We start from the raw sequence: 18,029 nt of genomic DNA on the forward strand, positions 1-18,029 counted from the left end.
CAAAAACTTATGGAATATGCAGAAATGGCAAAACTTACCAGGAGAATAAAAAATAAAGGCAACAAGCTTTTTATAAAAGAATGGAAATGGTTTGTGGAGTATGTACAGATAAATTGTTGACAGATAAAAACATTGGCAGGTTGATTGTAATGGCCTGCAGTTTTATAAGAGTATATATTTAAAGTAGTTTGTTTTTGAAGGAGGAAATTAAGTGAATTTGGATATGCAGAAGATATTAAAAATAAAGTTATGGAGCTGCAGAAAGAGGGGGAAAGAAGTCAAATTGGGAAATGTTAATTAAAATGACTGTAAAATTAATGAAATGTATAAAGTTGAAAAGCATAAATAAAAATTAAAAAGAGAGAGATATTCTTGGACTGGTTGGACTGACTGCTACACAGCTCTGCCCTCGGGGAAGTGGATTGCCTTGAAGCAGAGGCTGTTTCTCCACAATGACAAGAATTTAGTTTAAGTTACAGATAGGTAGCCTTGTTGGTCTGCCATAGTCAAAACAAAATAAAAAAATTCCTTCCAGTAGCACCTTAAAGACCAACTAAGTTAGTTCTTGGTATGAGCTTTCGTGTGCATGCACAGTGTATCTGAAGAAGTGTGCATGCACACGAAAGCTCATACCAAGAACTAACTTAGTTGGTCTTTAAGGTGCTACTGGAAGGAAGAATTTAGTTTAGTTTAGTTTAGTTATTTGTAAAAGCATTTCTTATTTCAGGACAATGCACAACGATATGTTTAAATCTATGTGTCTATATAGTTCTAATGAAGGGGGGGGGAGGAGAGAGAGAGAAGCAATCACGGCAATGATGAAGCAATCAAGGCTATTTGAGAAAACATTAAGCAGCTGCAGAGGCGGGTCTGCTTCTTCTTTTAAAAAAAGTCCCATCAGCACCGAGATCCTGCAGGAAGGGAAACGCCCATTGGCTGAAAACAGAGAAAGTGGAAGTTTGCTTTGTTTTTGGCGCGAGGGAGCCATGGCTGCTGCTGGGGGTCCCGTGCAGAGTCTTTGCGATGAAGCCACTTGCTCCATCTGCCTGGACTATTTCAAGGATCCGGTGATGATCCCAGAGTGTGGGCACAACTTCTGCCGGTCCTGCGTGATCCAGTGCTGGGGGGAATCGGAGGCAGAGGCTTTCTGCCCTCACTGCAGAGAAACGGTTCAGGAAAGGCGCCTCATCCCAAACTGGCCGTTGCAAAACGTGGTAGAAATAGCCAAGAAGCTCAGTCTTCAAGAGGGGAAGGAGGAAGGAGGAAAAGGAAAGGTTTGCGAGAAGCACCAGGAGCCCCTGAAGCTCTTCTGCAAGGAGGACGGAGCCCCCATTTGTCTTGTGTGCGACAGATCCAAAGAGCACGTATGTCACGAGACGATTCCTCTGAAAGAGGCTTCCAAGGAGTACAAGGTAGGAAATCATTCTGGATTTTGGGTTTTTTGGATTCTTCTTGGGAGCTTTTCTGTAACTCTTAGGTTACACGGGATGGAGGGACTTCAATTTTGTGTCAAATTCAGATATACAAAACTCTACCCCCCCCCCAATTTCAAAATTAGGCTTTCAATACGTGTTTTGTTGCTTTTATTTTTCTACATTACCTTCTCTCTGCTTAGTAGTTGGAAAATAAAACTTGCGCACTGCTCCTCTCTTTTGTAACGTAGATTATTATTTTTGCTTTTAAAAACATGGGGTTCAAAATGAAAAAACATTGGTATCAGCCGTGCGTCTAGCGCTGATACACATCCCCCCGAATAAATACTGATTTTATGCAAGTTTCTACACCAGTTCTATAATAATAATATATATATATATAAAAAAACCATTAACCGTTGCTTATTTATTCTCAATAAAATGAATGAAATTGGAAAAAATACTAGAATGTTCCAGAGCGCTTTATGTGATAAAGAGCTAATAGCAAGGCCACCAAGAAGTCAGCTTAACTGTGTGGCGTAATGGTTAGAGTGTTGGACCACAGCCTGGGACAGGCATAGGCAAATTTGGCCCTCCAGATGTTTTGGGACTACAACTTCCATGATCCCTAGCTAACAGGACCGGTGGTCTGGGATGATGGGAATTGTTGTCCAAAAACATCTGGAGGACCGAGTTTGCCTATGCCTGGCCTGGGAGGACAGGGTTCGAATCCCCACTCAGCCACTCAGTCTCTAGGTGACCTTGGGCCAGTCACCATCTCTTAGCCACAACAGGGTTGTTGTGCGGATAAAATGGGGAGGAAAAGAACCATGGATACCACCTTGAGATTCTTGGAAGATAATGGTGGTGTATCAGTGTGGTAAATAAAATAAATAAACAATCAACACTTCTGCTTCTCTCGTTCAAACCTAAGCTTTTGGGTTTGTTTGTTTTTAGGGACTGATGTGTAGACGTCTGGAGATTCTGAGGAGAGAGAGAGAAAGAATTCTGGCCTATCAAGAAGACGTGAAAAAGGAATGTGAGGAACTCCTTGTAAGTGTCACTGTTGTTACTAGTGATGTAAAAATTGGGGTTTGGCTTTTGATCGGTCAGAGAATGGATGGAGGCAGGATCCAATGGAAAGCAAGGCAGATATTTTATTTATTTTTTGCAAGAGTGTTCCCTCCCCTCCTTCTAAGGACGGAGAGACCCTGAACAAAAGTGTGAAGGGACCTTTAAAGACTTTTGACATTGCCCAACCCCCTTAGCCAAAGAGCACCCCAAAATCATATATACATCACAGGAGGTGGTCTACAGCAGAAATCCTGTCTGTCAGGATACCTGATAATGGTCGCAGTTTGCGTTACCTGGGCAGCCTGGCCATTCTTTTGTGATGGTTAATACTTTAGCTCCTAAATCCAGGTCACGGACTCACCCTATTCATATACAAATATGCTCTTAAGACAGGATTTATAAGCGAAAAGACAATGGGAAGGCTTTCTCCATTTGCCTCCCTTAGGGCAGAGGAATATTTGAGGTCATTGGGAGTGTCAAAATGGCATCAGGATTGCTCTCCTGTACTATTTCAGACACATGGTTTATATAATTAGATATATATGTATTTATGAATATTCTATATTTGAGACATTAGAATTCTTATAACTTTTGTTTAGAACTTAATGCTATTTTTTATTTTAGAATATACAGAATATAAAGTATGAAATATTACAATCAATTATAAGTTTCCATTTTTAACAGTACGTTCTATGTTATATCTATTTCATATCTACTTTCCTTGTTTCTACTATTGTGACTTCCCTCCACCACAGCTCAACATCCTTTGTTCTTTTTTTATAACTTAACACTGTTATATATATTAGTTACTTTAACCCTATGAACAATCATACGATGTTTATTCTTAACTTTACGAACTTAATCAATGCATATCAATAAATTTATTTTGGAATGATAAATTCATCTGTATTCATACTTCACCCTTATTCTTGTAAATGTTACCTGGCTGGGGTAACCTGGCTAAATTTGGAGACGTGTGAATTTCAGAAGATTACTGTATTTCACTGCATATCTTTTTCAGGAAGAGATATTTGGCAAATTTACCAGGCTTGAGATGAGCTTGAGCTCTCATTCACTGGTGCAGGAGAAGGTGGGCACTTCTCAGGCCTGTACTGGCATTTTCTGCCTCCTGAAGTTACCTCTCTACCATCTGTCCTGCTAGTTCTGAGCTGACAGCTGACTTAACCCTCTGACCCTCTACAAAAATGGATACATTACTAATTTTTAGGAAACTCAAGCCATCTTGGAGCTTTAAAGTACAGTGGTACCTCGGGTTAAGTACTTGATTCGTTCCGGAGGTCCGTTCTTAACCTGAAACTATTCTTAACCTGAAGCACCACTTTAGCTAATGGGGCCCCCTGCTGCTGCCATGCCACCGGAGCACAATTTCTGTTCTCATCCTGAAGCAAAGTCCTTAACCTGAAGCACTATTTCTGGGTTAGCAGAGTCTGTAACCTGAAGCATATGTAACCTGAGGTACCACTGTAAATGGGGAGTGCTGGGGATGAACATGCCACCTTTGACTTCCTCCTGTTCCTACTTGTTTAAGGTGCCAGTCTAAAGCACCATGCTTCCTTTAATGCCTGAAGGGAACTTCTTCACCAGCAGGAAGTTGATTTTGTGTCCATGCAAAGTCAGAAGTGCCCTCCCTGTGGAAGACTCACGTCTTGTTTTCGTGAGGTCCCATATTCCAGACTCAGGGCTCCGCTTTTCTTCCCCGCACCTTGCAGAAATTAACAGAAGCTGAGAGGCAGAAGACAGCGGAGAAGTTCAGACAACTGCACCAGTTTATCGAAGAACAAGAAAAATGTCTGCTGAACGAGATAGAAAAGGTGGAGAAGGAGATTGCAAGGAAAAGGGAAGAGCAGCTGGCCAGACTCTCCAGGGATCTCTCCTATGTGAAAAGGCTCATTCAGGAGATGCAGGAGAAGCGCCAGCAGCCAGAGAGCGAATTCCTGCAGGTAAGACAGGGGCAGGAAGAGCACAAGGATCCCTGTCAGGAGAAAGGTGGCTGCAGACCTTTGCTGCTTTTATAGATGGAGGTCAGGGGTCAGCAAACTTTTTCAGCAGGGGGCCAGTCCACTGTCCCTCAGACCTTGTGGGGGGCCAGACTATATTTTGAAAGAAAAAAATGAACGAATTTCTATGCCCCACAAATATCCCAGAGATGCATTTTAAATAAAAGCACACATGTGAAAACACGCTGATTCCCAGACCGTCCACGGGCCATACTGAGAAAGCGATTGGGCTGGATCCGGCCCCCAGGCCTTAGTTTGCCTACCCATGAAGTGGGCACATAAAGGGGCTCAATTGGTGGAGCCTCAAGCCAGGTCTCTTGTGCATCCAATAGACGTGGGATGGATCATTCCTCATTTGCACTTTATAAATCGATATGCAAACTGAATTACAAACATTCATCAGCATTTGCAGTTTTCTGGACTTTCTAAGGCAAAGTTTTTTGCAGATAAAATCGCTCAGATTCGGGAAGAAGTAGACTCCACCGTGGGAGCAGGGCCGGGGCGGGAGAGTCCTAGAGTCCTGTCTGGTCAAGTTGAGTGGGATCAATTCCAATCTGTTACCTCCGAGGATGTGGACAGGCTGCTTGGACGAGTGAAGCCAACCACCTGTCTCCTGGATCCTTGCCCATCCTAGCTTATAAAAGCTAGCCGGGAAGGACTGGGCGATGGGCTTCGTGGGGTGGTGAATGCTTCCCTCCGTGAGGGAGCCTTCCCAGACCCGCTGAAAGAGGCGATTATTAAACCGCTTCTTAAAAAACCATCTTTAGATGCGGCCACGATGGCCAACTATCGCCCAGTCTCAAATCTTCCATTCTTGGGCAAGGTGATTGAGCAAGCAGTTGCCAAACAACTCCAGGCACGCCTGGAAGAAGTGGACCATTTGAATCCTTTCCAGTCAGGATTCAGGCCTCATCATGGGACTGAAACTGCCTTGGTCGCTCTGGTTGATGATCTCCAGCGGGCTAGGGACAAAGGTGAGAGCTGTTTCCTAGTTCTGCTGGATCTCTCAGCGGCGTTTGATACCATCGACCATAACATCCTTCTGGACCGTCTTGAGGGGCTAGGAGCTAGGGGCACTGTCCTACAGTGGTTCCGCTCCTTTCTCCTGGGCCGTGTTCAGAAAGTGGTGGTGGGGGATGAGTGTTCAGACCCCTGGGCTCTCACTTGTGGGGTGCCTCAGGGTTCTGTCCTCTCCCCCATGCTTTTCAACATTTACATGCAGCCACTGGGAGAGATCATCAGGAGGTTTGGGCTGGGTGTTCATCAGTATGCGGATGATACCCAGCTCTACCTCTCTTTTAAATCAGAACCAGTGAAGGTCCTGTGTGAGTGTCTGGAGGCGGTTGGAGGATGGATGGCAGCTAACAGATTGAGGTTGAATCCTGACAAGACAGAAGTGCTGTTTTGGGGGGACAGGAGGTGGGCAGGTGTGGAGGATTCCCTGGTCCTGAATGGGGTAACGGTGCCCCTGAAGGACCAGGTGCGCAGCCTGGGAGTCATTTTGGACTCACAGCTGTCCATGGAAGCACAGGTCAAATCTGTGTCCAGGGCAGCTGTTTACCAGCTCCATCTGCTACGTAGGCTGAAACCCTATCTGCCTGTGGACTGTCTCGCCAGAGTGGTGCATGCTCTGGTTATCTCCCGCTTGGACTACTGCAATGCACTCTACGTGGGGCTACCTTTGAAGGTGACTTGGAAACTACAACTAATCCAGAATGCGGCAGCTAGACTGGTGACTGGGGGCGGCCACCGAGACCATATAACACCGGTCTTGAAAGACCTACATTGGCTCCCAGTACGTTTCCGAGCACAATTCAAACTGTTGGTGCTGACCTTTAAAGCCCTAAACGGCCTCGGTTCAGTATACCTGAAGGAGCGTCTCCACCCCCATCATTCTGCCCGGACACTGAGGTCCAGCACCGAGGGCCTTCTGGCAGTTCCCTCGCTGCGAGAGGCCAAGTTACAGGGAACCAGGCAGAGGGCCTTCTCGGTTGTGGCGCCCGCCCTGTGGAACGCCCTTCCAGCAGATGTCAAAGCGATAAACAACTACCTGACATTCAGAAGACATCTTAAGGCAGCCCTCTTCAGGGAAGTTTTTAACGTGTGATATTTTATTGTATTTTTGCTTTCTATGGAAGCCGCCCAGAGTGGCTGGGGAGGCCCAGCCAGATGGGCGGGGTATAAATAAATTATTATTATTATTATTATTATTATTTATTATTAGGCAGTTCTCCAGCCAAGTAAAGTGTACGATTTACCCAGCTGCTGAAAATTCGACGATTCAGCCATCCCTACCCAAAACTTTGGTGTGTGTGCTATGAGACTGACATCAGAGGGGTCTGAGGGGGTCTTCCTAGTGTGGTCTGTGGTGTGTAGTGATTTCCCTTCTCTTTTCCTCTCTAGGATGTGAGGAGCACCTTGCAGAGGTAAGTGGATCCTGCTCATTTCTGTTAGCATGCCGTGAGGGATTAAAGAGGAGAGTACGTAAGATCTGCCTCCTGTGGTAGAGACTGTAGACCTACAGCATTTCACAAGTAAAACCAGGGCCCTCTTTTTTGACCTTGTTGTGCCCCAATTCTCTCCCTCCAAGAATCAGGCTTAGAGCAGCACCTTATTCCCTGCTATCAAACAGGTCTGGGGGCTCTTCTCTGCCTCCTGCACATCCTACTCACTGACTCTGCAATAGTTTCAAACGTCTGAAAGAGAATTTCTATGGGGGACATATTTCAGGGCCATGGGAGCATTCCAGGGTTGTCCCACAGGGTTCCATCTTGTCCCCATTGCTTTTTAACATCCACATGGAGCCACTGAGCACTTCCCTTAATAATAACAATAACGTTTTGATGGCAGGCCGAAAGGTTTTCATATTTCCAGGCTTTGAAATTACCTTTTCAATACTTTCATATATACCTTTACGACAGAGGTAGTTATATATTGGAAAGCGTAACACACACACACACACACACACACACACAAAGGCAAATATGGATTTTGCACTAAGCTATGGAACAAAGAGGGTGTTGGTTGCCTCAGGCAGCAGGGGCCAGAATAGGTGGCTACCATTTCCCTGAACAAGCACCTCAGCAGTGGCAAGGCTTCTTCCTTCTTGAGTTAGGCTACCTCTCTGTCTGGCCTGGTCACCTTCTGGAGACTTGGGGTTTGGCTGTTTTGGACCCCATGGCGAGGAAGAATCTCTCCCCTCTGTGTCTGCCTGTCCCTCTAGGCTCTCTACCATTCTCTTCCTCCTCTCAGCTTTCTTTCCTTTACCAGGAATTGTGGAATTGACCAGACTAATATTTTGTTTCCTTTCACCAGGTATGACAAAAGACAGAAATTGGAGAATCCGCCAACTTTCCCTCCAAAGCTGAAGAGAAAGACCTCCAGATTCTGTGATATAGACCAACTTCTGGATTCTGCCATGAAGAAATTCCAAGGTAATAAAATAATGACTACAATGATTTTATTCTGGGCATTATGTAAGTCAAAAAGTGAGCACACCAGGCTCATATTATATTGTACACACAGGTCCCGTTATCTGTCTGCTTGTTACATGAACACTCAGTTAGACAAACACAAAGAATTATAGTCAAATCTCGCTACACACACACCTGATGTCTGAACAGCTGAAGTTTGCCCACTTCTTTACTCGTTTGTGCTTTGGTGCCATTTTCGGGCAGAGGCCATGGAGGGAGGGTGAGGGGAGAGAGATCAGGACAATCTGTCTCTTTTTAGCTGGTTGGCTGCACCCGTTTTAGGAAGAAACCGTGGCAGAGAAAAGATCACGGGTTAGATAGATGCTGCAGTATAAAGTGTTATTTGGTAAGAACACATATTTGAAATGAAAAAATGTAGTACTTACACTTCTTATCTTTTTTTCTTCCCTAGACTCCCTTTCATTCAGAGAACAGCTTCAGCAAGGTAATTTCCAATGAGGAACCCCAATTCACAGGAGGGGTGGGGTTCGGGTATTTCTTTGTGGTTAAACAGTCAGTTCTGCAGACTTTGGAAGCACATTCAATAGCTTAGTTCTGGGTCTATAGTGGCATTTAGTTTCTTTATATGTACAATGAATGACCAGAGGAAGGGTTTGAAGGTACAGGTGTGGGGTAGATTTTTGTGGGGGTGCTGGCATCCCTGCGAAGAACCTGCATGCCATTCTGGGACCAATGACTTAGGAGTTTGGTTCCTACCTATAAACTGTTTCATTGACTTTTCCCCTTACGAAATCCCACTGGGTCAGCCTAACATCCAGTTTTCATTTACATGGAACCTTCCTTACGTTGCGTTCCCAACTACACAATCTGGAGGTCCTTTTGGAGGTTCCCAGTCTTTCCTTGGGTTTCAATGTCCTGAAGGTCATTAAAAAGGGTGTCAGCAAGCACCCAGTGTCTGTTGATTCGCCTCATATGGGGGAGGATGTTGGGATATGAGTGCTCACCAGCTGCGAACCAGCAGCTCATTGTTTACATCATGTGATTCTTATGATGTGACTGAGTGTGAGACAGGATATTCAACGCTATTCTCAGGGCTGTGTACCAAGTGTAACTTGAGACCTTCCTGTTGTTGTTGCTGCAAAGGAGGAGTGAGTGAGTTGTACGGAGGTTTCTGAGAGAGCAGACATGTTTTGTACTAGCTCGTCTACAGTGTACAGTCCGGGAATAAAGTAGAATGAGTCTGACTACTTTCAGACTGTCGTCTTTCTTCTGCTGAGATGCAAGGGGAAAGGGAGTGTGCATCTCTCGAGAGGGAGGTGTCGCTTATTATTGATCTCCCTGGACTGACCGAAGACCAGCCAGGGACAGATCACCGGCAGCAGGCCCCAGTGCTTGGGAAGAGGAGTCAGCCTTTCCCAAGTGGGCCAAGAGCCAACAGTGTCTTGCCCAGGCTGGTCCAGCAGTGGAACAAAGGCCTGAGCCGTCTCCTCCTCAGACATCCACCCACAGCTGCCGTGCATAGTGCTTCAACCATCACACAATCCTGCAATTCTTATTAGATAAGCCCCACATGGGAAGCTAAGGACACTTTTCCAGGAAGCTTCTATCAAAAATTTTGTTAACATTCTGAAAGAATTTTAGAAGTTTAATGAGGCAGGACTTCCTGTTGCACGAGACCCTTGGAATTAGATTTCAAATCTCTGCCAATTCTTCTTCTGCAAATTTGCTCTGTCAGTATTTTTAACAATTCTGGTTTCAATAGCTTTCCCCCACCTGTTTACTTGGGGCAGCTTGGAACCTGCCTCCAGCTCTCCTCTGGATCCTTTAAAAATACTGTTACCGCAGTGCCGGCCCTCCCATCCTTTGCTATGGATCCCCATTTCATTGATGGATTTGGAATGACTTTATTCTGTTGTTGTCTAGTATGGTTTACAATGTCTGATTTTTACCTGTTACTTTAATTTCATCTGACTACAACTTTCTTGTTTCCAGTTACTTGTTCTTTGATGTGAAATGAGGAAACAACATATGCTTTTTTATGAAGTGATTATTTGTAACTACAATTTTTGTGAGATATAGCCCTTAAACTTTATATCTTTTTCTTCCTCAGATAATTGGTCATTCGGACAACAGTTTCAGAAAGGTAAATTTCCAATGGAGGCCCACGTTCACGGGAGGGGTCTGGTGTTTCATTGGAATTAAGGAGTCTGTTCTGCAGAGTTGGGAACGATCAATAGCTTTAGTCTTGCTGTTTGGGTTCCTCATATGTAAAACAGAGGATGGTGGGCTTGAGAGTGCAGAACTGGGTGTTTGGAGAGTGCCTCCACTTACAAAGGAACTGCCCACAAGTGTGAGAGTAATGATGGAGGAATTCTGTTCCTGCCTAGAGCTTGTCTGATGCCTCCAGGGATCCCACATTCATGGCAGGAAGGCAATGGCTCCTGCCACTTTCGGGCTCCCTTCACCTGAGATTCAGGGACCGGCTTGCAAGTAGCCATACTTTTTTGTTATAACTTCCATTAACAGAATCTCTCCCAGATGTCAGGACTCAAATCACGAAGGGAGATATGTGAAGTCTGCTGGCTACTAAATACAACCTTTACAGACTTCTGTTCCTGCTTTCAGAGATACTCTCTCTGAACACAGAGGATTCAGTTACAGTGGTACCTCGGGTTACAGACGCTTCAGGTTATAGACTCTGCTAACCCAGAAATAGTACCTCGGGTTAAAAACTTTGCTTCAGGATGAGAATAGAAATTGCGCCGCCGCAGCAGGAGACCCCATTAGCTAAAGTGGTGCTTCAGGTTAAGAACAGTTGCAGGTTAAGAACGCACCTCCAGAATGAATTAAGTTCTTAACCCTGAGGTACCAGTGTAGTTATCTTGACACTCAGCCTGTAACTGGGTACATTTTTATTGTCTCCTGTTTTCTCCAGGCAACTAGCCTTATTGAGTAGATTAAATCCAAGAGAGAAGCATTAAACAAAGACTCCATTCCAAAATTACATGAATATGCAGGCCTTATCTTAGCTTTGCAAATGCTGCCAATTAGCTGGTCATCAGAGTTTGTCAATTATCTGGTCAGGGAGAAATCTGCAGTCTGAAATAGGACAGCAAAGGGAGGAGGAGGAGCCATTAATTATCTTTTAAAAAAATAAATATTCCTGTTGTGGAAGAGCACAATTGCAATAAGGAGAAACAATTGAGGGAGAGAACTGTTGCTGTAAAGTATAGACAGAGTAAAAATGAGTAACTTGGGTTTATTAATTTAAACATGTCTACTCTGTGTAGGACTAGCATCAGAAACGAGCTAAACAATTTCAGTGGCTGTTCTTTAGAAATACACTTGTGCAATTCAATAACATGATGGAGACCTGAATATGGCCCCCAAGTGATGTTGTTTGAGGGTAATATCACCTGGACCACGCAAATGAAATGAGGTCAGAAGCAGCCACAAACACAGCATAAACTGTGGTGTGAAGAAGCCCTTTGTCTGCATGCAAAAGTGGGGCCCAGCAGCATAAGAAAATTTTAGGATCACAAGCAGGCAAGAGCAAAAAACGCATGAAAAGAGACACTCTTTCAGCCTCTCTATCTGGCTCACAGAGTTAGGGATTTCCTAACTCAACCCTAACCCCCAGCTCAGCTGACACCCTCCATATGCCCAAATATACTGGAAACCACACTTTTCATGATTTTTAAAAGAATAATAATGATTAATAATTCATAATAATAATTTATATGCCTGTGTAATAAACAAAAATCTGCCCTTACTCCCTTATGGGGGACATAAGGGCCCTTATAGAGCGTTTTGTAGGTTCTCCATCGGTCGGAGAAAATAACAGAGGCCAACCAGAGAATATTGAGAAGCAAAGCAGCTAGTAAGCCTGATCTTTATTGAACTGTTGCAACAGGTTGCTCCCCTCACACGTAGGAGAAAGGAGGGGGGCCCAGAACCAAGGTGTGCCTGCCCTTATATAGATATTTAAATTGCCCGCCCTACAGTCCAAGACCACCCCCAGAAACATCATACTTACATCACAGAAGGGGTGTAGCCCAAGACCACCACCCCAGATACATCTTACCTACATCACAGAAAAGGCGGTCTACAACAGAAATCTGAGTGCGTTGTTTATCTCCTGTCTGGCAGGTTACCTGTTGATGGTCACTTGATTGAATTACCTGGGGAGCCTGGCCAGTCTTTTGTAATGATAAATACTTAGTTCCTGAGCCAGGTCACAGGCTCACCCTATTCATACACAGACATATCCTTCAGGCAGGATTTGTGAAGGAGAAGACAATGGGGAGGCTTTTCCAATTTCCTTCGACCTTGCAGAGAAATGTTTGAGGTCAATTTGGGAGGGACAAAATGGTTTCAGGACTTTTTCTGTGGGATTTCAGACATGTGGTTTATATATATGTGCTTGGTTGGTACATTTATGAACATTTATTTTATATATATATAAATATATATGCCTTAAAAAAAATATTTCACCTGGAATAACTGGAGGAGCACAATATAAATACATTGAATATAAAAACAACAGAAACCTGGTTCACTTAGGGCAAGTCTGGAAGAAGTGGAGGAGGGTCCCAATCCAGAATGCAATGCAAACAACTCCCAATTACTTGAGAGGGGATCTAGTCTGGGCATCTCTTGGATCAGGATATTCATCTCCAACTCTCAGCTGACTCTGCCTCTCTTTCCTTCATCATCTCCTCAACAGCGAATGTCACTCTGGATCCAGACACAGCTGATACCAGGCACATCCTGTCTGAGGATCGGAAAAGTGTGAGACTGGGAGAAAAACCTCGTGAAAGATTCAGCGACTACTGTCGTCCTATGTTAGGACGTGAGGGATTCACAGCAGGCAAACATTTCTGGGAAGTCAATGTGGAAAATGGGAGAGGATGGGTTGTAGGTGTCGCTGTGAAGTCAGTAAGCAGGGATGGATTTCCCCTAAGTCCCGAGGGAGGGATCTGGGCTATACAATTGAAAGATGGTCAGCACAAGATCTGCAGTTCCCTTAATCCCCTTTGTCTGTCCCTGAATGGGAAGCTCAAGAGGATCCGGGTGACTCTGGACTATGAAGGCGGATGTGTGTCTTTTTATAATGCTGACTCGGGAACCAAACTCCACACATTCTCAGGAGCCTGGTTCTCTGGAGAGACCCTTCTCCCTTTCTTTCGGCTGGATACAGTTTCTACCCACCTTGAAATCTGCTGAGGAGACAAAATCTGCCTCACTAGAATGACACACACACACACGTAATTGAATTTATATATCGCCCTATACTTGGGGGTCTCAGGGTGGTTCACACACACACATAGGCTTCTCAGGAGCCCTTTGGAAGCTTTTGAGGGGTCTTTTGAGAGGATTCATTTCTGTCACAATCAGCATAAATAATAAAACAAACAAAAATAAGACTTTATCTTGTTTTTCTTCCCTTTCCCAGAATTCCCCCTGCAGCTTATTTTTTAAAGAGACAGTAACATTTTAACTTTCCCAATAAATAACATATTCCTCAAAAGGGTTCAGCTTCCATCACCTTCAATCCTAGTTTCATTCTTTCACCTTCCCATACCCTTCAAAAAAAGTTCTGCCGCCACCCTACCCCCCTGCTGCACCCTCACTGATCGCTCTCCCCACCCGCTTGCACACCCCCTCGTCCACTTGCTCACCAGCTGCCCCTCCCATACTTTTGGCCGCCGCCTCCTCTGTGGCCGCCGCCTTTTCCTCTGCCACCAGCATGGACTCAAGCAGAGCGGCCCCAGTCATGGGCAAAGCCGCCTTGGGCAGAGCTGCTGCAGGCAGCACAGCCTCCTCCACTTCTGCCGTGGCCATAGTCTCTGTTTCCTCATGGAGGAAGGAGGAAGAGGAGTGGTAACTTGGAAGGGGGTTTTCACTTCCTTTTTTTTATTATTCCATGTGTCCTGCTTAAAATCAGACAGCTGTGTGGTATGCCTTCATGTCCCTACAAGACCTCCGATAGTTGTTCAGATATGCACATTGTATTTGCATTGGTGGATTACTAGAAATCCACCCCTTCGTGCATATCAAAAGAGGGCGCTCTTGTTTCTGTAGACCTCAAGACAGGAAAAAGATACAAACTGTGTGAGAGGCACAAACTACAAATTCCCTGTGTAAGTGCAGCCTCACCATATCCATAAAAGGTAAAGGGACTCCTGACCATTAGGTCCAGTCGTGACCGACTCTGGGGTTGCGGCGCTCATCTTACTTTATTGGCCGAGGGCGCTGGCATACAGCTTCCGGGTCATGTGGCCAGCATGACTAAGCCGCTGCTGGCGAACCAGAGCAGCGCACGGAAACGCCGTTTACCTTCCCGCCAGAGCGGTACCTATTTATCTACTTGCACTCTGACGTGCTTTCAAACTGCTAGGTACCTCTCTGGTGGGAAGGTAAATGGTGTTTCCGTGCGCTGCTCTGGTTCGCCAGAAGCGGCTTAGTCATGCTGGCCACATGACCTGGAAGCTGTACGCTGGCTCCCTCAGCCAAAAAAGCAAGATGAGCACCGCAACCCCAGAGTCGGCCACGACTGGACCTAATGGTCAGGGGTCCCTTTACCCTTTACCTATACAGTGGCACCTCGGGTTACATACGCTTCAGGTTAGACTCCGCTAACCCAGAAATAGTACCTCAGGTTAAGAACTTTGCTTCAGGATTGGAACAGAAATCGTGCTCTGGCAGCGCGGCAGCAGCAGGAGGCCCCATTAGCTAAAGTGGTGCTTCAGGTTAAGAACAGTTTCAGGTTAAGAACGGATCTCCGGAACGAATTAAGTACTTAACCCAAGGTACCACTGTATATGGAGAGATGCGCTGCCACTTTACCATGCTTGCTCACCATGCTATACTGAAGCACGTTTGTTTGGCACATCCTCACTGTGATCAGCTCCCGCCCAGAAACCTATGTTCCTACTGTGGAAGGATGTGTGAATCCAGAATTGGCCTCCAACAGTCATTTACAGACACACCGCTAAGACTGCGTTCCTGGAAGACAATCTTATTTGGCCATGAGGGATTGCCAATGATGATTATGACTGAACCATGCAGCATGTAATCTTCAGCTCCTCCACTGATTCCTTGCACTGAGCAAAGCCTCTTCTCAGTGAATACCTCACACCTGCCGATACTTCACAGTCCTGTGAATAATTCTGAAAGCAGCTTGGCCTCATACCTGCCTCTGCGCATACATGTATTGCTTAGAGAAAGGGACAGTGGATGAAGAAGAGTTTGGATTTGATATCCCGCTTTATCACTACCCTAAGGAGTCTCAAAGCGGCTCACATTCTCCTTTCCCTTCCTCCCCCACAACAAACACTCTGTGAGGTGAGTGAGGCTGAGAGACTTCAGAGAAGTGTGACTGGCCCAAGGTCACCCAGCAGCTGCATGTGGAGGAGCGAGGAAGCGAACCCGGTTCCCCAGATTACTAGTCTACCACTCTTAACCACTACACCACACTGGCTCCAGGCATTTAGCTCTATAAAAAAAAAGGGCTTGGATCCTATGTTAACTTAGGATAATCTTTCCAACTTTCTGTAGAACTAAAACGCCACCCAAAATATTTTTTTTTCAATTATCAATTATTTATTGATGACTTCCGCTTGAGGCGCCATGGAAGATGGCTGACAATACCATCACTCCAGCTCCCACGGGGTAATTAGAGGCTGAGATGGAGTAATCAGCCTCCCAACTTCTTCTCAGGGTAAGGGAAGATGCAGTCTCATCCACAGATGCCCAATAAACCACCCCCAAGTTCGTAAGGAAGAAGGGGGTGGGGGCACAGGATGGAAAGCCCCCGAGGGAGTTTGGATCTCCTGGACGCTGTCCCCGCGAGCGCACCAAGTTCCATTAATTAAGATGAAAAATTGGATTTAAGTTTTGGCCATGCTTCAAGTGAGGAGGGGGAAATTAATCTGCCAATTAAGCCAGCCACTGAGGTCCAAAAGAGACGGAGTGGAAGAAGGATAACATCTACTGTAAGTTGGTATGTTGGAACAGAACGGAAAAGGAGGGGGGTAAAGTCTTTTTTACTATTGTACTCTGATTTATTATATTACTTGGCAACACCCCCCCCCCAGAAGAACCGTTTACATTATTTATAGCAAGCGAGATGGGAAAATATAAAGTTTGTGGAAATAACAGTATTATATAATTAAAGCTTCTGTTTTTTGAATTGCCTGGAAGAAGATAAAAGACCCTCCAAATGCTGATTTTAGAAAGAAGCAGGATCTCGTTAGCCACTGGAGAGACTTCAAAAAAATTATTAGAATGTTGAGATGTGATGCATTTTTTAATTGGGAATCCGCCATTATGGAATAAGACCAAGCTGCAGAGTTATAAATAGTCATAGGGGGAGAGGAGAGCTCTTAATATGTCATTATATCTGTATTTCAAGTCCGATTTGGTAAATCTCCTCTGGAAAGGCTAATGTTTGATGCAACTGGTCTGGGAAAATTAATGAGCAAACGCCTAGATTTGATTTCATCGGAACTGAGAGAAGATGGCGTCTGCCAGCAGCGAAATGACTTTTGAATTGATTCGGCATAAACACCAGCGTGTGAGGAGATACTGCAACAACAGCGGAGAGTCATACACATAAAATTCACACAGAAACACATCATTGCTTATTTCAACTTGCTTGTGGAAACAACTCAGAGGCCATGAAAGAAGGAAGGTTAACAACAGGAAGATTTAAAGGAACCATTGGAAAGACTATTCACGGCAGCAGAGATATGAGATGATCAGAGCCCTCCCTCCAGAACTTGAAGCATGGGAAGTCCCAACAAAAAATAATAATAATTTAGGCAGACTATTTGGACTATTTGATATGCATTTGTATAATCTGGAACATTCAATGTGATTTGATTGGATTGTTAAAATGGGAAACAATAAAAATTATTTTTAAAAAAATTATTGATTGATTACAAGATTTTCATGTCTATACAAACATTATGTACTATCTTGTAACTGGAAAAAAAAGAAAAAAATAAATAAAATAGAAAATTTATAAAGAAATAAAGAACAAAGAAACAAAGATAAGAAACAAAGAAATTAAAAAAAAAAAGATTTATCTGAAATTTTAAAAGACATTCCTGCATGATGTGGGCTGGAGTAGAGGAGACTGCTGAGAGAAGGGGCAATTACCTATAACTGGGATTGGACCCTAAGTGAGGGAAGTCCATTCAAGGAAAGTTTTCCATCTCTTCCTCACCCCACATCACACCCCATAATGTCCTCAAGGCAGAGGGGAGGCTGCTCTCTGGACTCCCTCAAGGGCAGGGCACTTTACAGCAGCTGAGGATTTGGCCTGCCAAAGGAAAGCCTGCAAGACAGATGCGCCTCACCATCCCTGGGGGGTTTGGTTCTCTCAGTGGGGAGAAGAGGTGCTGAAGTCCTGTTATGCTAGTGAGACTCACGGCACTGCTTCTCTTCCAGTACCAAGGGTTGCCATATGTCTGGGTTTTCCAGGACATGTCCTCTGTTGGGGGGCCAGCATGCCCCTCTGGGCAGATTTTTGCAGTTTACATGAAGTGTCCGGGTTTGGGTTTATTTTACTTTTATTATAATTATTGGCCGCACTGGGTCTGGTGGCATTTCCACTGGCCACCAGGCCTTGCCCGGGCTTCTGGCCTCCCATTGTCCAGAGACCCAGCATCTTGTGAGTAGGAAGCCAAGGACAGCAAAGGTAAGGGAGAGGAGGGAAGGAGGGGGCGAACAGGAAGGGGGTGAACGATGGAGATGCAGGATGGGGGAGGTGCCCCAAATGTGTCCCGGATTTTGCGCTTCGGAATATGGCAACCCTACCAGTATCCTACTTAGTGGAATCCAGCCCCAATAAAACATATACAGTGGTGCCTCGCAAGACGAAATTAATCCGTTCCGTGAGGCTCTTCGTATAGCGGTTTTTTCGTCTTGCGAAGCAAGCCCATTGACAGCTTAGCGGATTAGCGCTATTAGCGGTTTAGCGGCTTTTAGTGGATCACCTGATAAGCGGCTTAGCGGCTTAGGAAAAGGAGGGGAAAAGGGGAAAAAACCCGCAGGAACTCGCAAGACATTTTCATCTTGCGAAG

The 18,029-nt window shown here is 45.0% G+C and overlaps 1 protein-coding gene and 1 long non-coding RNA gene across 2 annotated transcripts; one reads left to right on the top strand and one right to left on the bottom strand.

The window, feature by feature from the left end:
- Nucleotides 1–923: 923 nt before the first annotated feature.
- On the top strand, nucleotides 924–13,362 carry LOC307208564 (E3 ubiquitin-protein ligase TRIM7-like). Its single transcript, XM_079963286.1, has 8 exons — nucleotides 924–1,412; nucleotides 2,370–2,465; nucleotides 4,217–4,447; nucleotides 6,908–6,930; nucleotides 7,820–7,938; nucleotides 8,390–8,422; nucleotides 10,049–10,081; nucleotides 12,665–13,362. Exons 1-8 carry the CDS (start codon nucleotides 987–989, stop codon nucleotides 13,162–13,164), a joined length of 1,461 nt encoding a protein of 486 aa, XP_079819412.1. The 5' UTR covers nucleotides 924–986; the 3' UTR covers nucleotides 13,165–13,362.
- Nucleotides 5,599–6,456, bottom strand: LOC307209277. The gene is made up of 3 exons (XR_013835503.1): nucleotides 6,304–6,456; nucleotides 6,034–6,183; nucleotides 5,599–5,972 (listed from the first exon to the last, which is right to left on the bottom strand). It is a non-coding gene; the product is annotated as an uncharacterized lncRNA (long non-coding RNA).
- Nucleotides 13,363–18,029: the final 4,667 nt, after the last annotated feature.

The sequence above is a fragment of the Podarcis cretensis genome (genome assembly GCF_951804945.1).
Source record: "Podarcis cretensis genome assembly, chromosome: 2".
Taxonomy (NCBI): Eukaryota; Metazoa; Chordata; class Lepidosauria; order Squamata; family Lacertidae; genus Podarcis; species Podarcis cretensis.

What these genes read in the sequence shown, in the direction of transcription:
- LOC307208564 (XM_079963286.1), top strand. Translation starts at nt 987, where the DNA reads ATGGCTGCTGCTGGGGGTCCCGTGCAGAGTCTTTGCGATGAAGCCACT. An exon ending in GTGAGGAGCACCTTGCAGAG is followed by an intron (nt 6,931 to 7,819) that starts GTAAGTGGATCC and finishes TCCTTTCACCAG; the next exon opens with GTATGACAAAAGACAGAAAT. An exon ending in TGCCATGAAGAAATTCCAAG is followed by an intron (nt 7,939 to 8,389) that starts GTAATAAAATAA and finishes TTTCTTCCCTAG; the next exon opens with ACTCCCTTTCATTCAGAGAA.